The sequence below is a fragment of the Argopecten irradians genome, chromosome 1 (assembly GCF_041381155.1).
Source record: "Argopecten irradians isolate NY chromosome 1, Ai_NY, whole genome shotgun sequence".
In the NCBI taxonomy this organism is placed as follows: domain Eukaryota; kingdom Metazoa; phylum Mollusca; class Bivalvia; order Pectinida; family Pectinidae; genus Argopecten; species Argopecten irradians.
Window position 1 is genome coordinate 15,401,701 of NC_091134.1, and position 27,105 is coordinate 15,428,805.

Here is a 27,105-nt window from a genome sequence, read left to right on the forward strand (position 1 = left end):
ACCAAGAGGCCTAGAGACCTTATATTGGGTCTGTGACATGCTGGGATGAAGGACTACCATGTTTGTTTCTAAAAAAAATGACCTTGATCTTCATTAACAGGGGTCAAATAGGCTAAAATCTTTAAACGACTATGTTGTATTGTGCCAATAATCTGATGACCGTTAAGGCCCATGGGCCTCTTGTCATAAACATGTATTTCAGCAAAGTCTTCTTGTAAGTAAGAGTGACTTCATGTCATACTGACATAATTCTAGTTTCTTTTTTCTTTTTATTATTAGAACAAAAAAAAAACATAAAAAAACACTTCAGAAAGTTTTTCAAATGGCTCCTTCAGGAAATGAAAGTAAAGATACACAGATTATGACAGTGCTAGCCCACCACCTATTTTCTCAGTTGATTCCAGGCAAGAAATATGAAGTTGATGAATTCGCAAAGCAAGTACCAAAAAGATGTGTTTGTGGATGTAAGGCTGAGATTTGTAGCGGTAATACTTCAGTAGGTAAGATTATTTTATTTTTATTTTTTTGTTTGTTTTATAGTCATCGTGTTTTGTCGTTCGCTGTGCACCATCTGCCGTGCGCCTTGCGTAAACTTTCTTTCAAACGACTTCTTCTCAATAACCAAAAGGCCAATGATACTCGTATTTGGCCTGTAGGTTGCTGGGATGAAGGGCTACCAAGTTTGTTCAAATGAATGACCTTGACCTTCATTTAAGATCATAGGGGTCAAATAAGCTAAAATCTTTAAACAACTTCTTCTCAATAACTGAAAGGCCAAGGGTGCTTCTTAATAACCAGGAGGCTTAGAGACCTGATTTTACCTTCAGAAAATAACTAATTATGCAAAAGCTCTTCAAATCTATAAGGCCTCCTTGACCCACAAGTTTTAAAAATAGATTATCCCAAGGATACCTCCATTTGAAGACCCCACTTCCTGTATGTCACTTCCTGTTTCATATTTCTTTTTGGCTTCAATCTTGTTTGGTAGCTGGTGTTCCATCTGAGAATTCTATCCACCTCTATCAAGCTCAGGGGCAGTTAATAACTGCTTATAAGCAACTGAAATTGTGTCTGGTGTTGTTCACCACTTTTTAGGTCAGATGACCTATAGCCATCATGTTTTGTCTGTCGCCATGCGACATTCACCCGAGTTCATGTTCCACCAGGGTGCCTGCCTTGTCTGATTCCATGCTTGTTGGTGTCATGGCTACACCTTCAGTCACATATGTGACTTCATGCACTTCTAGTACTACTATGCTGTTTTCTTACTGTTATACCAAGGGGATTGCTTCCTGTGTCTCCCTTCTGGGTTTTCCTTCCCCGGGAACCCCTGTTGGGTCCTGTTCTATTTCTATGGTTGGTAATGGTAAGGGCTATCAAGGTGTCATAATGAATGACCTTGAACTTCATTCAAAGTCACAGGGGTCAAATAGGTTGAAATCTTTTAAACAACTTCTTCTCAATAACTGAAAGGCCAAGGGTGCTGATATTGAGAGCCTGTGACATGCTTGGATGAAGGGCTACTAAGTCTGTTCAAATGAATGACCTTGACCTACTTTTAAGATCAAAGTTGTCAAATATATCATTAAGTTACAGTTTCTACTAAAAAGGTCAGGTATTGCCTTAACTGTTAACCAATACTGTATAATTTGACTGTTTTGTGTTGTGTTGATAGTCAGGTGACTATTAAAGCCCATGGGCCTCTTGTTCAAATCGGTGTGGCCTAAGTATTGTAATTCTCTAAATGTTGGTAACATTTGGGTGTCAATAACATATTACAAGCTCTTCTTGATTCATGATTATGAAAATTACGGCACATAAAATGTTGATAGAAATAAGCGGCATATTACAAAATTTTTGATTTTAGAGATTTATCAGAGACTTGATTTTACATATACAGGTTCACGAGGGACATGGCATGGCAGGGTAGATATTTTCCTGAATCACATAATTGCTGTGGCATTCGTAAAGGAGCAATTGGTTGATGAAGATGAAGAATATGATGATGAGGACATCAATGAACATGAAGGTGAACCTGAAAAGAAAAAAAGAAAGCTGGAAAGTTGTGATATATGTTTTGAAGTGAAGACTAGTAAAAAACACGACATTGTTCTCTTAGATCAGAAAATTATGAAGCAAATCTTGGCACAAGCTATTACAAATGGCTTTGCCCAGGTTAACACGAATAAAAACTCATTAGCTAATTTTCTGATTCCTACTTTTGGAGCTACATCAGAGCATGTGACAATTTGTCTGTATGATCCTGAAAATGATTATCTCTTGTACACTCATGAACAACTTCCATTATTTTTTCGTCTCACAGACCCACAGGGACCTGGCACGATTTTTTTGAAACTAACAGTATACATATATATATATTATAGTATCAAGGGTATGAACTCGGCGGTCTAGAAAAACTGACCTATTTTTTTAAAACCGTGATTATTTTAATAAATGGGTTCTATACAACATTGACGGATATCTTACCTTAAAGAGAAATAATTTCTATTTCCATTGAGTGCTTGATGAATAAAATTGGCCAAGTATTGACGAAGTTATAGCTTGATGAATCGGTAAATTTACGAAAAAATTGCTAGGTAGACATTTCCCTGTCCGGTCGAAATGTCGTCTCGGCTCTAATGGGTACCTCAAAAACCAAGCCAAAATCACAAAATCTACGCTTGTGGTGGTAAACAGTACCCATAACTGTATTCATCCACAATCTCCTTTGGAGGTGTCATGACCCGTACTTTGTAAAAACTCCATTTAAACATCGTGTAGCTCTGTTACATTAACCGTCACCGCCATGTTCATTTGTTTTTCGGAACGCTTCTCGAGTTTACCCACAAGCACAACACTACATAATTTGCATAATGTAGTCACGATATGTAAAGTCGAGGAGCGTTCCGAGAGAAAAATGAACATGGCGGTGACGGTTAAAGAGTAAGTGAGCTACACGATATTTAAATGGAGTTTCTACAAAGTACGAGTCATGACACCTCCAAAGGAGATTGTGGATGAACACAGTTATGGGTACTGTTTACCACCACAAGCGTAGATTTTGTGATTTTGGCTTGGTTTTTGAGGTACCCATTAGAGCCGAGACGACATTTCGACCGGACAGGGAAATGTCTACCTAGCATATTTGACGTAAATTTCCTGATTCATCAAGCCATAACTTCGTCAATACTTGGCCAATTTTGTTCATCAAGCACTCAATGGAAAGATAAATTATTTCTCTTTAATGTAAGATATCCGTCAATGTTGTATAGAACCAATTTATTAAAATAATCAAGGTTTTAAAAAAAATAGGTCCGTTTTTTTCGACCGCCGAGTTCATACCCTTGATACTATAATATATATATATGTATACTATTGGTTAAAAAATTTCGTGCCAGGTCCCTGTGCACAGACCAGTTAGAAGAGACCACCATCATCATTATTTGGCTCTTCCTGAATTTCACTCTTTTTACAAAAGAAAGCGTTCATTCTTTCCTAGCTCTTGAGAAGTCAAGGCTACATGATGATTTGGAGGAATATCTAAAGTTATACAAAAAAGCTGAAACTAGAGTTAATTTTTGGTCCCAGTCATCAAAAGTACCTTGTTTCCAATCGGTACACATGACACATTGGGATCCAAAGTGAACTTAGAGATTCTTGAAATCTTGATCACCTGTTGGGATGAACCATTGAGTTGAGATTATGCATTTGGTATCCACTTCCTGATTTTAAACAAATTTTGCTGGTATCAACCCAATAGATTAAAGGCCCAATAACCGTATCTTTCTTATTTTTTTCATGAAGTAGAAAAATGTTGGGAAAAAAACCTGTTGTAAATCATGCAGAGACAGGACTCAATCGAAGTCAAGATGAGTGAGTGTGATTTGGAATATTTAAACTCAAATAAATATTAAACATGCTAGGTGGGTCCCACTTAGTCAAACAAGCCGAAGTTAGCTGACATTGTAATGTCGTTGCCAAGAACGTCATGTGACTATCTTAACTACGTAACGTCTCTCCAAACTCTTCCGAAAACGGGTCATGAACTTTCCGACTTCCGTTCGGCAATAATGTAACTTCTATGACGACCAGTTTAAAATGAAAGCTTGTTTACATGTATCGACTTTCAACAACTGCTGTACCAAAGTTATTAAAAAAGCATTATAAATATTCTATAATATATCTTAATTTCAACTACATCTACAAATACTAACAATATTGGAGTCAAATTTAACTTCAATTTTTGTTGATAGATATGTATAGTGTGGCTTTAAAGGGACTAAATCGTTAAAAAATCATGTAATAAAAGATAAACAAATTATAGAACTGAAAATAATTGTAAAAGTTGTGTACTTTGTGTTAATAACAAAATTTAAAAGTTTGTATAACTATTTTGTTCAAAATGGAGAAAAATCTGAAAATAAATAGAAACGGCCTAGTCACTATTTCATTATCTTTCCGCTTAGTAAACAATCCCTGTGTGCATGCACTATGTGGGAACATTCACCGAAGGAAATCTCATCTGTCTAATGGACATATCTGCTATCGACTGAAAACACCAATTTATCGACTGTTCCTGATAACCGTGTTAAATCTAATAAACGTTGAAACGTATGCAGAAGTTTTGTGAAGAGTTTCTAAGTGTAAATATTCATATTGTACAGGTTTTTGCAGCTATAAAGAAGAGTATTCATTATATTATATAATTTTATACTTGTTTCTACCATTATTTTATTTTCATTTGTCATGAAATTAGGTACTAGTCCGATAAACATGCCAATATTATTAGGTTTGAAAAAAATTGGCCTAATATATAGACTTTATAACAAGGGAAAAAAATGGAAACAAAAACTAATAAAAATCTAGGCATGTTTAGCGGACCAAGGATTTATAAGTCTCATATATGTCTAATGAGGTACATGTATTTCTTTTATCATTATATCAATATTTGGATACGTAGAAAAGTAGGTCTGTTTACATTCTTCATCCACTATTTCGTTATATAATTAGCTGAAGAGTTCCGATACAATTTAACGATATTCATACGCACTTGATGCTCCTGGGTCACCGAACGAAATTATCCTTCTGATGTTCCTTTAACCATAACCGCCATGTTCATTTTTCTTGGAATGCTTCTCGATTTTACATATAGGGACTGCATTATGCAAATTATGTAGTGTTGTGATTGTCTGTAAAATCGAGAAGCGTTCCGAAGAACAAATGAACATGGTGGTGATGGTTAAAGTAGGCCTAAGTGAGCAACATGATCAACATGTTTAAATGGAGTTTCTACAAATTATCGGTTATGACATCTACAAAGGAGATTGTGGATGAACACAGTTATGGGTACTATTTACCACCACAAGCGTAGATTTTGTGATTTTGGCTTGGTTTTTGAGGTACCCATTAGAAGCGAGACGACACTTCGACCGGACAGGGAAATGTCTACCTAGCATATTTTTAGAAAATTTCCAGATTAATCATGCCATAACGTCGCCAATACTTGGCCAATTTTGTTCATCAAGCACTCAATGGAAAGATGAATTATTTCTCTTTTAATGTAAGATATACGTCAATGGTGAATAGAGCCCGTTTATTAAAATAATCACGGTTTAAAAAAAAAAGGTAAATTTTTCTCGACCGCCAAGTTCATACCCTTGTACTATAATAAGGGCGAATGGCACGAAGTGCGAAGCACTTCCAAGGTACATACATGAAATTGTAAGAAAAAACTCAATCTTCAATATTTAATCCTACACACTGACAGCTTCAGTTTGCGGCCGCCATTTTTTACCCACTGTTAAAAAATCCCATCAGCGTGAATGCAATGCTTTGAAGTCAGCTCATTATGTAATCAAGCGGTTCAAACGCTTTTATGATCTGACGAACGTAATCTTCATCCGGCAGAAGCTTAGTGCTATTGTTCTTTATTTGCAAGCGTTCAAGTGATAGACCACCTTCCAATATAATCAGCTGACCAAAAACGGGATATCTGTTATGGAAATAAGAATTTCCTCTATCTCTTATCTGGATTTCTTTCTCAAATGTAGGTTTTGGGACAATAATAGAGTGTGAATAAAAAATAAACAGAAAATTCGGCTCCGTTATTTACACAAATTGAACTTTCAACGTACAGTGCATAATTAATTGGTACTGAAATCTGCGCTTTATCAGGCCTTGCCTTCAGTCATATTAAGTTCTAGATATTAAGTATATATATATATGTACTGTTGTTAGTTTAAAAAAAAATCGTGCCAGGTCCCTGTGATCTGACATATAAACATGCATGGCTGATGCATCATTTTAATAATCAAACCGAGGCTCACGGGCACTTGACATAATTACAGGGGCTTACTAATAACCGGATTATGGCAGATTAGGATTATCTTGTTCTTGCACAACAAGGGCCCTTGTTGAACTGATGAAATTTGAGACAGAATTGTTAACGGACGGAAGGACGGACCACGGACGAAAGACGATTTGATGGGCTAATTGACTTTAACGCAGCAGCACTTGACTTGAGCGGCATTTAATTAGTTGAAAATTTCAATACAGGTTCACACATCGTGCATACCATTGATGTGTCAATCAAAACCTTCTATACTGCATCACACCACACGAAATTAAATACAGTACATGTAGGCTAAAAACAAGATATAAAACAATCTGTTAGAGCATAAAAGTCTGTAAAACCAAGGAAAGTACGTTTGAATTCACTGTACTAGAAACATAGATTATCAATTCAAAATTTCATTACTAAACTACTTCTTGCAATATCTATATATATATATATATATATATTTAAAAATAAAATCCTTACATCCAAAAGACTCCTTTTGATCACATAATTTATATGTTCTATCGCCTTTTGTCAGTTCCTAATTTGTTTCACTTACTAACAAATAATAAGAAATTACCTCCCATTGTCCACTGCATGAGCAGCTAAATAACCACAACACAATCTGCTTATATCATTTTTGTTCGCATATATACATATTCAAATGTCTACACTAGGCCAAATTGCTCTTCTTGGTAGCCATTTTGCTGCATGATAAAATGTGAGATGGTAATTTAATAGTTGGTCAATCATTAAATTAGTTGAAATTCAAATATCAACAAAATAGTGAAACTTTGATGGGACTGTGACATAACCCGCGGCTAATTATATAAGAGGTCGGTGCCTTATCCATTGCAGCTCGGAGACACATTTCATCGAAAAAAAGTTCATCGATTAAAAGTCCTATATATGAGTAATAAACCGCCCTTAATTACGTATTTATTCATCCGTGTAATTGTGAATATATGTTTCTAACTCAAATTCACTCACTCACTCTCTCACTCACTCATTCAATTTCAATTTTTTATTTCCGTAATCTTTGCGGCTTATAAGACACGAAGTACAATTTTAATACAATCACTCTCCTGTACATGTTTGATGTGTATACAATAAAACACAAACATTAGCACACAATTATTATACATCAGATACTATACAGTTACGGTGTATTAAGAGGCTGAGAACGTTTCAGGAATACAAGTTTGAAGAATTTTCCGAGATTATCTAAATCTTTAACATTATTGACACTGAGTAATTGAACAAGTTTGAACACACTTTAATGATAAAAATAATAAGGTTTCAGATCTAACTCGTAGTTGGGTATAAAAAGGACGTTTAAGGATGAAATGAAACTCGTGCATCTTCTATATTTGGTCGTGCTACATTTTGAAACCTACCACTTTCTATATTTAACTTATGCATATGACTACTTAATCGCATACTTGTAATACTGTTTTAATACTGATGCTCCATCGCCGACAGAGCAAAAATGATACCCATCATTTGAGCAATAATAGGTGATTAATCGTGTATATATATGCCTAATTAACACAAAAAAAATCTCAAAATAAGTAATTTTGCTTTCGATACATGCGCAATCAGTACTGCATTCCATATAGGACATAGTGCCACGGAATTTTTTCTGGATGCAATTAATTATTTTGATATTTTTATCTTGAAATTAAATTAGATGCTCAAACCTTTCAATGGTGGTAAAGGTGTAAAGTGAGTAACTTTTGTAACTGAAGAAAAATACTAAATCGTCTGCTATTTTTGATAGAGAAAAAATTCCATTTGTCAGCGGTGGAGCATCTTTAAATAATATTGCAAACCAAAATTGTCCACTAGATGTTGATATAAAATTCCTTTTGTGGAATTCTGTATTCTGTATAAAATTTATTGAGTACATATATCATTAAAAATTTTGTTCAATTAATTCATATACAATATTACTCTCATAAGTACTGTTCCACAAATACCCAATCCTAGCTTTTTCAATTCGGCTTGTGCATTCATGATCTTATCATCATTATCTAATATTCTTTGCTCATAACATGCTTTTATTATACAATTATCAGTTTCTTTAAGTTTTATCCAGTATTTCAATATTTTCATTTTCCGGATAATATGCATAGGCATTCTACCTAACTCGTAGTTTACAAGGTCGTTACAAGTGTTTTTACCGACGCCTAGAACTCTTTTAGAAAAACTAACTTGTACCTTTTTGATCATTCATTTCGTTATTCATCACTCATCCTTTAATTCATTAATTCAATAGTCAATAATTAATTAATCAAAGACTAATGAATGAATTGATTGATTGATTAATTATTTATTCATTCATTCATTCATTTATTCATTTTCATTAATTAATTTATTGATTGATTCATTCATTCATACAACAATTAATTCATGCATCATTTCAATGTAGTCAAGTCTTGTAAGACCGTAACAATTCACAATAACAACGACGTCATTAATACCATGACGTCATCCTTAACAACTGTTGCTCGATCAGCATCCGAGTAGGTAAGTAAAAGCTTTAAGACAAAATAATTATTACCAGATTGGGAATTATGTATTTTCTGTTAGAAACAAGAGATTTAGAACTATACTTCACATACAAGTGTCGCATACATTCATGATTTTCATGTGAAATTTTCATGCGGGGATGAGCTGAAACACACCGGTATCATGCGAGATACAGTATTCGCTCAGTTGACATCGTTGGTAAGCTAAGGCTAGCTTGTGGAGATGTATTAAAAGTTTCTTCAAACAATGACATAGCGTACTATGGACTTCCGGTTGCTTAAAATGATGTATATACAGTCATTTCTTTAATGTTGAAATCCTTTTTCGTTACTAAGGGAACAGGAGATATATATATATACACATTTTTACTTAATTTCATAGTATGAGATACCGACACATATATAAGTGCCAGACACTGATAAAAACACAGGTTAAAAAGATTCCATGGATTTAGAATATCACAGGGTTTGCTGTCCATTCCTGTCAGTAATTTTTTTCACCCCGATTTGTACAATTTTGTCAGAAAGATGGTTGAAATTTTGCTAGGTGGTTTTCCAGTACTATTGAGTCTTGACTTGAAGGTGTTAAGAGATGGTGAACACACCACTTCCTCTGGTAGAGAATTCCAGATGTTGATAACTCTGTTGCTGAAGAATTGGCCTGATTTTCCCAGTCTAAATTGCCTTTTATATAGTTTTCTGGAGTGCCCCCTTGTTGAAGTTCGTCCAATTTCATCGAATAGTGAGTCAACGTTCAGTATGTCCAAATGATTTAGAATTTTGTAGGTTTGGATGATATCTGCTCGTTCTCTACGATATGGAAGTGTTGGCAGACTCAGACTCTTTAAGCGATCTTGGTAAGGTAGAAGTTTTAAACACGGTATCCTTTTTTGTTGCTCGTCATTGTACGTTTTCAATGACGGTCATGTCTCTGACCAGGTGTGGTGAGGATACTGGTGTTGCGTATTCCACAATTGGACGAATAAGTGATTTGTACAGTGCCAGGAACATTTGAGGGCTCATATACGAGAATGATCTAAACATTAAACCGATGATTTTGTTGGCCTTTGAGCTTGACGAGTTGGCATGAATTGAGAACTGCAGGTTTTGGTCAATGTTCACTCCTAAGTCCTTTTCCGACTCTACTTTTTGTACTGGTGTTGCGATGCCATCTTGACTAATAGTATAAACATGGTTTCCCTGAGATCTGCCAATCTCCAGGTATTTACATTTGGATGTATTTAGTTGCATGAGCTAGGTCTGTGTCCATCTACACATTTGGTCTATGTTGTGCTGCAGGTTTTGTCTATCATCCATATTGTTGATTTTGGAGTATAACTTTGTGTCGTCGGCAAAAAGTTTAATTGTACAGTTTAGCATGTCTGGCATATCGTTGACATAGATCAAAAAGAGGATTGGACCTAGTTCACTCCCCTGCGGTACTCCACTTGTAACTGGATGGGGTTCTGATGTTGCTCCATTTACAGATACTCGTTGAGTCATGTTGTCGAGAAAAGCTTTAATCCATCCCAACAGTTTACCGTTGATTCCGTACTGTTTTAATTTATGGAGGAGGAATTTGTGCGAGACTTTGTCGAAAGCCTTGCTAAAGTCCAGATTAATGACATCAACACTTTTTCCTGAATCTATGCTTCTGGTCCAGTTTTCCATTGATTCTAGTAACTGAGTGACACACGATTTTCCAGATCTGAAGCCATGTTGGTGATGATTGAATAGGTTGTTGGTATCCATATAAGCTACAATTTCATCCCTTACTATCCGTTGCATGATTTTAGATGGAACTGATGTTAAGCTATGTGGTCTGTAATTGCTAGGATCGTTTTTTGCTTCCTTTTTGAATAATGGAGTGACTATGGCTTCTTTCCATGCTGATGGCAATTTACAGTTTTGTAGGGACTTCTTAAAAATAATTTTTAAATGTCCTTTAAGATCTTCTGCTGCTTCGGTTATTAACTTTGGGTGAATGTTGTCAGGGCCAGGAGACTTGTTAGGGTTAATATTCTTAATGGCTTTTAGTACTTTTTCTTCTGTGATGTCTATGTTGACTATGTCGTCTTGTTGATGTCTTCGGGGAAAGGGAGGTAATTCGACATCTTGGTCTTTGACAAATACACTTGCAAAGTAGTTGATTAATGTATCTGCTGTTTCCTTGCTGTTGGTTGATAGTTCCCCATTTGGTTTTTTTATTTCTCCTATGGTTGATTTAACTCTGGATTTGGATTTGACATGAGACCAGAATAGTTTTGGGTTTGTTTTGATCTTCCCAGCAAGGTCCTTTTCGTAGTTGTATTTCGAGGATCGAATTTGTTTTGTAGCAATGTTTCTGGCAGATTTGTAAAGTCTGAAGTTATCTTCTGTCTTATACGGAAGCGTATTAGGCTCACGTACGAAAATATTTTTTAGGATAGCGAAAATTTTTATTTCGCGGCCGCCAGATAATTAAGTGGCGGCCGCCAAATAATTGTCTGGCGGCCGCCACTTAATCATCTGGCGGCCGCCACTTAATTGATCTGGCGGCCGCCAATTAATTATCTGGCGGCCGCCACTTAAATTTCTGGCATATACTTATCTGGCGCCCGCCATATAATTATCTGGCGGCCGCCAAATAAATTAAGTGGCGGCCGCCAAATAACTTAATCAATGGCGGCCGCCAAATAAAACATTTTCGCTATCCTGAAAAAACATTTTCGTACGTGAGCCTAATACGCTTCCGTAGTCTTACAATGTAAGTATTTGATCCAGCGACGATTTTAGCTCGAATGGCTGACTTGGCCTCGTGACTCAAATCACGGTTTTGAGGTTTGTCGGTGTTTCTCCCCTTACTCACTGGTATAAATTTCTCTATAATGTAGTTAAAATGAACAGTAAGGGAATTCCAAGCTACATCAACATCTTGGATTGAGTTTAAGCGATGACAGTCTATCTTGGCGAGGTTACTTTTTATCTCTGTGTACTGACCCTTGAAGAAATTTCGATGAGTTGAAGTTTGGTTCTCTAGAGGTGTTTCCTTGTAACAATAAAGTCTAAACTGGAGACTTAGATGGTCACTTTTTCCCAGTCCTGATTCATAGGATATGTCTCGTATCATTTCTTCTTCGTTGGTAAAAATGAGGTCAAAAGTAGATGGAGTCTGGTTTTCTCGGTAACGTGTTGGACTAGTTACGTGTTGGATCAGAAAATTGTCACGTGCTGCTTCTAGGAATTTTGTTGCTGGGTTATTTAGGCCTGACTTTGATATCTGATCACCAAGGCCAAGCACGACATCCAGACAACCCTAGCAACAAATGTAACTTCTTTGGTAGATGCCAGGCAAAAGGAACTTGAGGACAGGAAAAACAAAAGTAACAACATCATCCTATCTAACGTTCCAGAGCAAACCAGTCAAGACCCACTTGACACCAAACGGAAAGATGAAAAAAACATACAGACCATTGCCTCATCACTAGGAATAGACGACCTCGCTATTGTTGCCCAGTTTCGGATGGGAAAAAGAAAACAGGGACAAAACAGACCACTTGTTGCTGTCCTAGAACACAAAAAACAGAGATAATCACTGCTTGAGAAGGCACCCCAAATAAAAGACTCTGTACCAGAAAATCTGATCCGTGAAATCTTAACTCGTGACTTAACACAAGAACAAAGAAGGGAAAGAAAGGATAAAAAAGCATTACAAGACCGGGGTGACCAAACTACCGTAAAAGAAGATACAACAGAACCAGCTCTACGCAGGACGAGATGTAACCCGAAGTTTGGAGAATGCTCCGACTCGGGCCATATCGTTCCTCACGTAGAACATTTTGGCAGGGCATTCAGTCGTAACCTGATGTTTAGGGAATGCTCCGACTCAAGTTCGCTGAAAATGTCTGCCAAAAATAAGTGATAATTACACGTAATTTCCACATGTATAAGTCATATGTAGCCACATATGTGAATCATGCCTATCACGCATGTAAATTGTCATATGTAAATATATTTTCATGCATTTTACACATATTATTAAATTACATGTACGTGCGGAAAAAAGCACATTTAATAAATTTGTAAATCTTATATCCCATGTCTATACATTTTGTCACCATAAAAAAACTCGAATTGTTCTAGAACTTGGCTAGAAATGGAATATATAACTAGTACGCAATACTTTCTATGTCAAACCTCACATTCTATTATAATACAATAATACACAACAGTAGAAGTGGTGAATACAATTCTATATCAAATATTTAATCTGATATTATATTTAATTGATGAACAGACAAAAACTCCTGTCTTTTAGTTGATAATAAAGTTCAGCTTTTTGTTATGGAATAAAAACATTTTTTCCAACTAGGCTTGTCATCTTTAAAAGTTAGTCTCATTTTGAATTGAAGTTGTCAATACCAGTTCCCATAATCATACTGTGGTCAATATTTAAAAGAATCTCATATAGAATAGCCTAGCTGTTTTTTCCATAGGCACACAAGTCCAATTAATTGTTGGATGCTGATCTAGGTATATCTGATCCATCGATGGCGTCTGAAGCTTTCGCAGTCTACCTCTTTTTCATCACTAAATACTGTAATTTACATAAAACAGCTTCACAATTTTGCAGTTTTTCAGCTCCCCCAGTTGCTTGCCTTTATTCAAGTTTCCTTTCACTTTTAAAAACCAAAACGAGGATATTTTATAATGGTATTCTACAATAATTTGTGAAAAATTAAGATGAATAATAATGAACACAAAGGCATTAATAAAGTACATGTGGAATTAGAATACTGGCAAGTCAGGAAGGGCCCTGATCGTGATCAATCACTGATCCAGATATCAGTCTCAAGCTCTACTACAATTAAGTCCGCCATTGTTATTCCACATATATCAGTCAGGCTTAAAATAAAATATTGTTTGTTTGGATAAACCCGACTGACCTACTTGCAAACACCCAACTCAAAACTATTTTATCAAAATTTCAATTTCATATTGTTGAAATATTTTCAACCAGTTTTCTTTGATGCATCATTATGTTGTTAGTATGCTTTTCTTGTTACAATGTTCTCATCTTCGTAAAAGTGTAGAACCTAAAATTTATCTCTGTACTGCAAGAATCTTGCTTTGGTCGATTTCATGGGATGAGGACACACGTCACACAGGGACATGACATATTTTATTCTTCTTCGGATTTTGGTACCGCTATGTCGCTCGACTCGAACAGTAAGAATGAGTGAATAAAACGAGATATTCACGTGAAAATAACACGAAAATTGTAACGCATGATTTACATGCGTGACACTTTTATCTGTGTACATGTATATTAACCTCAAACAGTGAAAACAACAACCAACCCCAATTTAGAACCTATATGACACCTGTATTGACTTGTCACTTACCTGTGGTTTGTGCCACATCCTTGTCCTGCAAAAGGGACTACGTGTCGGCAACATTACACATAACTTATTAAAAATACTGTGATTAGTTTAAATCAATTTTATTGTAACAAAACGCATATTTTTGTTTGTTATAGAGGGTTTTGCTTAGAACGTGTGAGTGGTTATTCTAACTAGTCGGCGTAAGTATAATCCTTGTCTACACACACATAGCCTTCTGCTTTTCTAATGTTCAGTCACATCCCGTGCCGCGTTTGCCTTTCACCTTGATACTCCGGGTCCTTACGAATTCCTGTCTTTCGTACTTAGCCGACTAGATAAGATCAACCAGGCACACGCTGTTTATTGTTGGATAAATTTATGAAAATAAATAAATTTGTTATATATACAATGTACATTTAATAAGTAATCTACGAGCTTGAAGTAAAAGTGAGAGACGTTGGTGCTAAAGAGGAGAGGGGAGGGAGAGTAGGGCCTAGATTTGGACAGATAAAGCTGAGAGTATCCTGGCCGTCCGGTATGGCTGGTGGGAGTTACATGTTAAACCGTTTAGAGTTAGAAATAAAAAGTTGGACAGATCTACATATTTGAATATTTAGATTATCGTTTAGATTTGTTTCTCCAAAAAGAAGGTGTTCCACAGTGATTTCCATGTACCAGCTAAGAGACAGGAGCATTAAGATGCGGGACTGATCGTGATTTTTACAGTATAGTAAGAAGTGGGAAGCATCTTCTGGGTGATGTCCGCAGTCGCAATAGGAGTCGTCTCGAAGATGAGCTTTATAGAGGTCGTAATGTAGAGGGCTGCAGCGATTTCGTAGTTGACAATGTAAAAGAAGAGTTTTGAATTGTTCGATAGAGTCAGATGACTTTGTTTCTGTTGGTAGGTTGTTCCAGGAGTTTGAAGTGTTTGGTATGAAAGATGATTTTGTGATTTGCAATCTGTAGTGTGGGTTTTGGAAGTTATTATTGTTTCTAAGATCATAGTTGGAGAAGTTTGACACAAGTGGTGGGAGAAGAGATTTAAGATATGAAGGAGCGTTCTTATGATAATATTGAAAAACATTAGTAATTTTCTGTCCTTACGCCTATCTGCTAATGTTTTCCATCCAAGCTCTCTGTAAATAAATTCTTTTCTTCGAGAATATTGGTAAACCGGTTATGATTCGGCCAGCTTCGTACTGCATGTTTTCTAATTTATTCGAGAGTGTTATATTACAATTATCCATACTTCGCAGTCATATTAAAAAAGTGGTCTAATAAAAACAAGGAAAAATTTTTCTATGTTTTTTCTATTTAGGATGTATTTTATTAGTTTCCTTAGAGTTTCAATATACTTGGTAGAATTTGTTAGTACGTGTTCAATATGAGTGTTCCATGTACCGTTGTCATTCATAATTACTTCTAGGTGTTTGTGATTTCTAACAATAGGTATAGCTGTGTTATTGAAAATAAATTGGGGGTTTGCAGAAATATGCATGTTAGAGACTATAGTATTTCTGTTTTGTTATTATTAAAGTTCATTAGCTATTTCTATGACCAGAGGTGTAGTTGTTCCATGTCGTAGTTAATTACTTGTGTTATATCATGTACGTTTTTAGAGGAGTATGCTAATGTTGTGTCGTCTGCAAAAAGTCTAGTAATTGATAATAATGTATTTGAAATATCGTTAATGTAAACAAGAAAAAGAAGTGGTCCTAAAACTGAGCCCTGGGAGACTCCGGCTTTGATAGGTACTTCAGAGGATATAGCATTTTTTAGTACGACTGACTGGCGTCTATTGCTTAAGTAATTTTTTATCCAATCTAGTAGTTTACCCTTTATCCCGTAGTTTTCTAATTTAATCAATAACCCTTTGTGCCAGACACGGTCGAAAGCTTTGGAGAAGTCACAGAAAACAAGAGCAGTATATTCATGATTCTCCATTGTAGTAAGTATGGTGTGATAGACTTCTATAAGTTGGTGAGTTGTAAAATGATTAGGTAGGAAGCCAGACTGCAAATTATATAGAAGTTTGTTTTGGAAGAAAAAATTGTAAATGTGCTTGTGGATTATTCGTTCGAAAAGTTTGCCTATGCAGCTAAGTAGGGATATGGGTCTGTAGTTATTTGACAATTCAGGTTCCCCTTTTTTGAAATAGGTGTCACGTGGGCGAGTTTCCATAAGTTAGGAAATACAGAGGTGTTTAGGGATTCATTAAATAGGAGTGTTAGAGGTGCAGATAATTCATTGGATAACATTTTTAACATTTTATGACTTATGCCGTCAGGACCAAAAGGTTTGAAATTTTATATAGAATTAGATCAGAGGAATCAATGTACAAAAACTATCAACACTATCCTTTGGATATTGCGGTCTAAGAGAAAATAAAGACAAAATTGTCGATGTAACTAACATAGGGAATGTTTAAATAACGCTGATCTGAGAACACCCTTATTTGTGCTCATTTAAGGTATAATACATAATTATATAGACCGATGGTGACTTTATGATTTATAATTTTATTGACCAATGGTGATTTATGTTTATATTGTAACATTTCATAATTTTCGCATTAAAATTTTTTTCAGTGTTCCTTACCTTGTTGAAATTAAACCATATTCAACAATCCTATATAAATGTAAGTTATTAATTAAGTGTAGCGAAAACAAAAACGATTAAAATTCTTTTAAATGAAGAAGTCGGTGCCTTAAAAACAAGAAAATGGCCAAAGAAAATGTTTTGGGGAAAAATGAATTGAAGGATCTCCCTTTTCGGTCAACTGTATAAGCAGACTTACTCAATCCTTCAACAATTCTGAAATTGAATAAATATAGTGTATTAAAATAATGCTTGAAATTGGGCAAATTACTTCTAGTATATTGTACTTCCTCTTAACCAAGCTGAAGCATTCGAGACTCGAATCTCTGTTAAACAGACGATTCCTATAATTTTTGATTACAATACAAAAAGGATTGGGCACAAGTTAAAAAAAACTCATATTAAGCCCGTTCCAGCTATTTTTTAACGTATACACGCAAATGGATGACCTAAGTTATATGCAGATAAACTTTATTAGAGAGAAAGAGAGAGAGAGAGAGAGAGAGAGAGAGAGAGAGAGAGAGAGAGAAGGGGAGAGAAATTATCAGTATTTTGGTATAAAATATACAAACATATGATATATGATAATGATTATAATACTAGAGTAATGGGTCTTTTCCAGCTCAGGTGACAATCACATCTGTAACACTAATTCTCATGTCATGCCAACAAATTGATCTAATGTCTATCACATGTCGTGTCCATGGTGATGTCTCTCTCCTTGTCACTTGCTGATCCTTCTTGAATAACTTGTCACAATACATTTGTCACCCGAGCCGGGAAGGACCTGATTAAAATATTTAAGCAAAAATAGTAATATAGTATTCTAATTAAATCTATTTGAATCTTTAATAAACTGCTGAGTGGATTGGCAAATAGTTTTGATTTCTTGATTTGACAACAAATAATTTCCAAATGGAAGTAGATTTAGGTCTAGCAGGATACAGCTATTAAGCTCACGAAATAATTTTACACGTTGTTCTGCAGATGTGCATCCTCGATACTATAACCACACTGACAATGTTTATAATTTATCAAAATAGCATGATATAAATCGTTATTTAGCGTGCTGGATCTATTTCTTATTCTGGCATGCAATATATTATATTTTCTATCACCTATAAGATAGTAAGAGGGTATTTGTGTATCTCTTAAACTGAGAAAGGAATTTTGAAAAGCCAAAAATGATACACTTGGTCTAATTTCAAGGTCCAATTGATTCCATAGTTGAATTGTAGGAGGGAAAAAGGAGGAGTTTGTTAGCTGTAGACGATAGTTTGGTAATTATAAGCATTACGAAGGTTATATTGAGAATTTTCTGAGACTAGAGGCGGAAGAAGAGCTGTAAGGTAATCAGGCGTTAAGTTATTTTTAATCTTGTAAAGTAATTGTAATTTTCTTCTGGATCTTCTATTTGAGAGCGGTTCAAGTCCAGTTTCAGAGTATAGAGATTATCTGCTAGTGTAAAATGGTAATCCAGTAATTACACGAGTAGCTTCTAGTTGGAGTTTTTCAAGTCTGTCTGCATCACCGAGAGTACACCCATCCCAAACCTCACAACAATATTCAAGTAGAGGAATGATATATGAGTTATACATTCGATATAAAGTTTGTCGATTTAAAATGAATTTTAGCTTTCGCAGAATACTAATCTGCCTTGAAACTTTTTTACAAATATCTTCAATATGGCTTGTCCATTTACATTGTCCGTCTAATATGACTCCCAGGTATTTATGATTATCAACACAATTTACACTAACGTTATCAAATTTAAGATCTATAGCATAATCTAATTCAAAATTATAAATAAGTTATGCCTCAGTTTTTGAAGGATTGAATTTAACTAACCATTTTTGCGCCCATCGTTGAATGTGTACCAAATCATTATTAATTAAAGTTTCGATATTTAAAGGGGACGGATTAGAATATATCAACGATGTATCATCTGCAAATAATTTTGAGAGACTTCGAAGATTATCGGCTATATCATTTATGTACAAGATAAATAATATAGGACCTAAAACAGAGCCTTGTGGAACACCGGCACTTATACTTTTAACAGACGATTTAGAATTTCCAACACAAACCTGTTGTTTTTTATCACTTATGTAATTAGCTTACCAATTCAATAGATTTCCACATATACCATAGTTTGCTAATTTCACTTCCAGTCACCTGTGCCACACACGATCAAACGCTTTCGATATATCACAAAAAACTAAACATGTAGGATGCGTATTTTCAAGGTTTTCACATAGAGTGTGATAAATTTCTATGAGTTGATGAACTATAGAGTGACCAGACTGAAAACCAGACTGAAACTTGTCTATTAATGAATTTTCAATTAAATATTTATTCAGATATTTTACAACTAATCTTTCAAAAACTTTCCCGACTGTACTAAGTAATGAAATTGGTCTATAGTTAGTTAAGTCATGTTTATCTCCTTTTTTTGAATAATGGTTATAACAGAGCATATTTCCATAGTTTTGGAAAAACTCCAGTTTCCAGTGAAGACCTAAATATGAGAGTCAAAGGGAAAGCTACAGATAATGCTGTATTTTTTAACATGTTATGACTAATAGTATCTTTGCCTACAGCTTTATTTATATTCAATGATTTTAAAATGTTCGCAGCTCTATCCTCGGTGACTCAGTATTGTTGTCGTCAATCGTAGAAATGGAAACAAAGTAATCATTGAGAACATTAGCTTTACCATTATAAGTCATTTCAATATTGCCATGTATATTTCTAATAGGAGGTATAATGTTAGAACCATCTGATGTTTTAATTAATTTACGAACTATTTTCCAGAAATTACGGGGACTAGAATTTGAATATCGGTCTAAAATTCCAGCATATAATATTTCTTTAGTTCTTTTCTTTACATTGTTCACACGATTACGTTTTTTACGGAAGTTTAAAGGGACAATTCACTCAGACTAATTCTTTTCCATAACCAAGAAGCAAAATTTGGCATAAATGTATTGTTCTATATTTCTTATGAAACATATAACACAAAATATTGACAAATTCCACGTCACTGTTTAGTATTTTAATTGATACCGTTGTAATAACAAATCGTTGATCAATACGATTCAACAGGTACAATATATACACTGTACCCATATCCGAGCCAAAGTCACGCAACTTAAACAAATGTGCTATATAAATACCGAGGAGGTGAAAAAAATGATTTTTAGGCAAGACAATTCACCTAAAAAGGCAAACACACTACTGTCAGAGCGATTTGAGCAGTTCTAGACATAAGTTGCTTTAATCTACGAGCAAGGGACAGGGTTCGGCATACAAGTGTTCGACCACAATGTGTAATGGCGGACAGCGAGCGAGTTTGAACATTTCACACGCATTTCACCACAATAGGCTTTTCTGGCATATCGCAGTAAAACCGACTGATCTAATTTCCCTTAAAAACAGGTTTGTCCGATATATATGTACAAATTTTAATGGTCTCTTAGACTGAATTGTCCCTTCAATAAATTTCTGTCGGTTCTGTTTGTTTTGTGTAATTTCAAAAGTCTATTTCTTTTCCGAATTTCTCGTCTTAAATTTGAGTCAAACCATGGTTTGTCATTAGGTTTAATTGTTACTGTCCGAGTCGGTATACATTCCTCAGCGATCTCTAAATATCGTGATGTAAAAAATTCACACATGTCATTTGGATCATTTACAGTCAAAAATAAGTCTACCCAGTCCGTATCGTCTAATTTAGTGTTGAATAAGTCATAATTTGCCTCGTTATAACATCTCACTTTTCCTTCATAGGAAGTTCTAAAAATTGTTCTAATAGTAAATTTATGATTAGAAATATCACTGTCTATGTCAACTACGTAAGCGAAACTAAAAGTGCACCCGTCCGAAAGAATGACCAGGTCAAGTAAGGTCGAGCTGTGTCGTGGTACACGTGTCGATCTATTTATGATATTCGATAAGTGGAAGGAGTCAAGGATGTCAATGAGCGCATGGTGTCTACCAACAGTTAGGATATCGACGTTAATGTCACCTATAATCACTACGATTCCTTTAACACTTAATAAAACAATCAGAAGAGAAACTGATATGTCTTTCAGGTGAAGAGAAAATGGAAAGCTGTGTACATACAGATTGCTATGGGAAACTATTGCGGATATTTCCGTGAGTACTTTGTTTCGCAATTTGCTTTCATAAAACTTGCGGGATTGTGTGGGTTTTTTTTCGGGATAGATACATCTTCAGACTTTCAGCAGGACAGTTCATACATATATATATATCTATTTTCTTTTTTAATACTAAATCTGGCACTCTGCTTGGCCGATTTTTTCCCTCATACCACTGTGGAAAACAAATATGAGATGACGCGAAAACCCGAGCTAGTACAGATAGTTCAAGAAAAGAAAAAATTGTTTAGAACAGGATGTAGGATAAATAGCTACCTTCCCCTTGTTTGTGTAGGGAAATATATTGATTTAAAAAGAATTGAAAGCAGAAACCAATGAACTTTGAACCAAAGCTAAAAGCAGGTGTTAATAGTCTAAAGTATGTGTATACTGAATTCGATGTTTTTGTGTTTGTGCAGGTTTTTTTTCTCGATTCTTCCGTAGCTGGCATTTATTTAAATACATAAATATGGCAACACAAGATATCAATATTATACACAAACATTAATTCTCCATATAGGATATTTTTGAATACAGCATACATATATATATAAGGTCACCTAAAGCATGTACAGATAATGGCAGTACCTTTATAAACCTTTGTCTTTCAGTAAAACAATTATCCCAAATTTCACAACTATTTACAATCTTTTGAAAAATTTGTTGGATTAATAAATCGCTTACAATTTCTATACGTTTCAAAGGGCTTTAAAATGTTTTTTGTACAACATGTTGAATACCGAATTTCTTGATCCTTCCATGGACCACTTAATTAGATATTTTAATGAAATTATCATACACAGTATTGCCAATATACATTGCAAGCTGTTGCAAAAGGTAGCAAAGTATAAAAACAGAATTTGTTAATTAAAACCAGATGCCCTTACGATGTATAGGAAAGAATAATCATGAACAACAACAGCATCCACCAAAAACAGATGCAGAAAAAGTTCAATGTCAAGTTCGCAAGAGAATTACCCAAAGAAGTAATTGTACTCCTAGTAAAACATATGATATAGCATACTTTTTAACATATTGTACCTCTACTTAAGCATATAATATATCATGTTTTTATCAAAGGAATGACAATTTGACCTGGTAACGCATGACATAGTACTGACCTACATATATATGAATAAGGTAAACAAGGCATTATTATAATGGAAAAGTTTACGCCTATACGTAATCCAGTAATGACAGTTTAGAAACATGTTACGTTCAATACATCATCATTAGGGCGTGGAAACTGTTGACTAGGAATTTGAATATAGTCCAATTGTGAGCTGATCATGTGCTGACACATTTTTTGAGTCCATCAGTACTATAAAAAGGCGATATTAAGAAATTGACAGTCATAAGACAATACTGAGCGAAGACGTCGTGACTTTGGTGAGCAGCAGCTTCAGACTTGATCAAAATTGAACAATCAATGCGCTTATCACCAATTGAACTGTAGTCAAATATTACACGTTTTGACACGTGGACATTTACTAATTTGTTTAGGTTTTTTTGTTTTGACTAGGTTTAGCCGTTCATTAAACTTTAAGAGCGACGTATACGTTAAAGATATCTTGAAAGTTTTAGTCAGCTTCGGTCAAGGTTTGTCAGAGTGCCCAGCTTAAAAGATATTCAAATTGGCCATCCCAGTCAAAGTTTGTTTAGTTAGACAGAGATAAACATTGACGACCACAGTCGGACTTTCAGTCTCGCAACTGAGTAGAGAATTAAGTTGAATACCCAGATTTGTTCTAATCTAGCAGTAGAAGGACGTGAGAAGTTGACAATGGCTTCTACTAAGACGGCGTTCCGGGGCAGCAGAGTTGTATTAGAAGGATCAGTAGAAAAGGCTTGCATTGTAGTAGAAAATGGAAAGATAGTAGAGATTCTGACGGGCGATTCTGTCGATGATATAAACATTGAAGATTATTGCAAGGTAAGTTTTTGTTTTAATTGAAATTTAAAATTCATCTCATTGCTGTGTTGTAAAAATAAAATAGAATATTTATTATTAATTATGTACATCAAATGTATGCGTATATTTTCTTACTTTAAATTTATTGAATAATAAATATAAAAGAATCGTAGATTTTCTTCCTTCAGTATTTTAGTATTTCCTCCCAATTGTTTCAATAGCAGCTGACACGTCCTTGAGTCCTTGAAAGTCAGAGAGAATCTAAAGGTCATTGAATGTATAAAAACAGGCTGTAAAAAACAGGGTATGGCTAACATTTTGAAGAGTCGTAAAAGGACAACTTGGTTGTGAAGTAATTTTAACATTATTGAGTTTTAAAAGAGCAAATGTAACAAATTAATATATTAATTCATTATTGTGCAATAAACAGGATAATTATTTAATGTCATTATTTAATAAATAAAAAATCTCTACTACAGAGATAAGACAGGTGAGTAAAATTTAATTTAAATATATAAATATCAAGTTTTATGTGCCATAATTTTCATACTAAGTATTGAAATCTTGTTATATGTTATTCGTCACCGAACGTTACCAACATTTTAAGAAATATAATACTTAAAATGCAAAGGTTTTAATTTTACATGGACAAATAAAATAGTTTTAAATGAAACTGCCAAATGAAATGAGTCCATACGGTCATACCATGAAGCGAAGCTGTGGTCTAAAATTTCACGTCATATTTCGGTATGAAGCGAAGCTGTGGTCTAAAATTTCACGTAATATTTCGGTATGAAGCGAAGCTGTGGTCTAAAATTTCACGTCACATTTCAGTGTTATTAGTAACTGTACATCTAAACAGGCATACAACACAAAACAATTTTTACAATTAAAAATTCTGTGCTGAGACCAATGTTAATAAGACATCATTGATTCATTGTTGTCCGTGTCTGTGAATTTTGTTTACTGCTTAATTCATCAAACCTTCAATAGATTACGGAGGGAAAACTAGCATGTCAAACATTTCGCCCCGCTATGGCGTATGAATTTAAACAAGGTCACGTTATGTCCGCATGTCAAGGCCGGCATATATATGTTTATTTGGCCAGTATGAAGATAAGAGGTGCGTGACATTTCGGGTCAAGTATTAAACTGATAGCGTTCTGGCTATTAAGGTCATCATGTTGACCTTTTAAGTGTTTGATCACTGGCCGTATTGTGACCCTGACATCTCTGACGGATCCTAAAATGATAAAACAACTGATTTAGAGCACCCTAATGCCGACAAAAGCATCATATTCCTTACTGATTATAAGACTCTTTCTTATGTGAATATGAAAGAAATAGGCATTTTCTACCTGAAAGTCACAACATTTCGTTAAACCAGAGGCTTGCCGAGGGTTTTACAACATTTTGTGATCCCGAGAATTTTTCTCTTTTTATATTTCGACGTGATATTCAGTCATCTTTAAATACATTCGAAAAAAAAGATTAGTTTGTTTAAAATTGTACTGAGAAAATAGCAATGCCGTTGACGCTGTGAAGTCACGAGGCTGCTTTGCATTGGTAACCATGCAATGTAGCTTCAGACGACATGAGTATATTGCCTAAGACAAACCTGTTGGTATGAGACCAAATTATTTCTGGACTTTGTCAATCACAATAACTCAATACGTCATGATCAGTGACAGTCCTCGATACTTCATGAGTTCCGATCACTTACGATCACTTCACCAGTCGATCTTCTCATAGTAAAATCTGGTAACAGAACAGGTAATTTAGTCATTTGATGCACATCAAAAGAGACGAATAACGGTACACTGTAGTTGACTGTGTGGCTTTGAAGTTGGGCCTTCCTCTCTCTGTAGTCTTCAAATGAATTTTTTGCTGGCCTGTTATCGGTTCATATTTTTTCGTCTGAGCTGCCTTCAGTTTAACTATGAGATAGCCCAGGGGTGTAGAGATCGTAAGTGAACGGAACCCCTGAAGTATCGAGGATGATTTAAGTACTGCACAGTAAGCATGGTAGCGTGCCAATATATGAAACAACCCAGAATGTGAAAAAAGTTGATAAAAAGCTGCTCAATATTGTTTTTATTTAAGTGAATATAAATCATAACTGATTGAAGGTTATATTTTATGTAATTTTCACTCTAACAAATTGTTACAGTTGTAAAACATACAATGTGTGAATGATGCTTCGGATCCATAAACGCACCAATATATCATTGAGATAGAAGGAAGAAATATCATGCGTATTAAAAGCGGCTAAAGATCTACGTCATATTAACATCACATAGACAATGTTAATATCGGCGATATCTGTACAGGCCGGAAACTCTCGAGTCGTATCACGTGACTAACATCGGCGATATCTGTACAGGCCGGAAACTCTCGAGTCGTATCACGTGACTAACATCGGCGACCCGTATAAATCGGATTAGATTGAAACAGTTCGGAGACTTCCGAGCTATGGTAAATGTGTACACGAGAAAAAATAATATGTATACTGAATTATTTAATAACTTTGTGAATACGAACTTTACAAAAGTCGGTAAGTATGGGAAGTTTGAAATTAGAAAGGCAGAGAAAGATATCAAGAATATTAAAAATATATATGATATAAAACCATACAAATTCTAGCATCAAATTCATTAAAACTTGAAATTAAAAACTCTAACAAAATAATATAATTTTTTTATACTACATGAATATGACTTTTTACGAATGGTTGGTGTAATAGGGACAAATCGCATCAATGTGAAAAAACTTGTAAAAAGTAACAACAACTAAATATTAAAGGAATTTTCATTGACTTTAATTCCACCGATTAAATGTCAAGAGAATAAAAGGTAGTTACCATAATTTTTATATCTTTTTCAAATTTCACAAATTGGGTTGATATGTCAGCGATATTTCGCATCAGCCCCATAAGTAAAAACGTAAAAAAGGGACATTTTTTCACATATTGGGTACGTTATTTTCATATTGTCGCACACAAGCATCATTTACAGGCCATAGAAGGACAAATAGGTTTGTGACTTTGACCAGCCCTACAAGGATGCAATAGCTGTTCTAGAACAATGCACTACCCAGGAAAAACCAGAAGCCTTACAGATAAATATTTCTAGATCTTCGTAAACAAAATACCACATGCATTAAGTTACCTTAAACAACATGAGATGAATCAGCTTCTGAGAAAGAAAAAAAGAAAAAATTAAAAACTCTCAGATGACTCTGACCTATATAGTGACAAACAAACAACTCTGGAAATCTTAGATGAAGGAATTCTGTGGAAACAGATATTTAAATCTGACAACAGATAAATTGTTTATAACCATATACGAATTACATATGTAAACATTTCGCACAAATACCAGCTCCGTTAATTAATAAAAATAAATTAAAACTAGATTTGATCGCGATCAAAACACGGGATTTCCACCTATGTAATGATATAAGTAATGTTAGCGAACAGACGATTGCTTGAACGAACGAAAAATCTCACTCAATATTAATCAGAAAGCGTTTCTTACGAAAGTAGTCTGGTCCAACCGAAAACCAGATTTAGGGGAATCCCCTTTTGGGCACAAGATTTCATAGAGAGGTGAATATATCGGAGCCTGCTGATTGGATATATTTAGGGTACATTAGTTAATGGTTAATGTGTGGGTAGGGCAATAGATGTAGATGTAAAATTTGTAAAGAGTTTTGATGTGAATTTGTTTGGTTCTGTGGTTGCAAAACTGCCGTGTATTTCCCCAACATAGCACCGGTTTTGCTTAAACAGCCGGTGTCACATGTGACAGCTCTGCCACACACATAAAAGGTTTTGAAACTGTCAGTTATAGGGTTTGTGCATTATCTTTCTTTGATTAAATGTACATCCTATTAATAGTTAGGTTCACGTAAGGACGGTCTCCCATACACGCGGTGTAGCTACACATGTACATGTACGTGTATTAACGCAAACATGGCGATTGTGTACATTGTTCATGCAGAACTTAAAACATCTCGAAATTAAAGTATTCAAGTTGGGTATAGGTAATAACCAGCCAAATGAAAAAAAAGACCTCCGAAACGGCCCGTGTGTAACGAAGATTGAGCCGAGAGAGAGAAGGGGAGAGAAATTATCAGTATTTTGGTATAAAATATACAAACATATGATATATGATAATGATTATAATACTAGAGTAATGGGTCTTTT

General features: G+C 34.9%; 1 protein-coding gene across 1 annotated transcript in view; it reads left to right on the forward strand.

Moving 5' to 3' along the window:
* Positions 1–27,105, forward strand: part of LOC138318783 (allantoinase, mitochondrial-like) — a 74,479-nt gene that overhangs the window by 13,463 nt on the left and 33,911 nt on the right. Inside the window, exons 2-3 of the mRNA XM_069261478.1 lie at positions 20,921–20,984; positions 22,747–22,919. Coding sequence (XP_069117579.1) covers positions 20,921–20,984; positions 22,747–22,919 — 237 coding nt within the window. The remainder of the gene's footprint in view (positions 1–20,920; positions 20,985–22,746; positions 22,920–27,105) is intronic.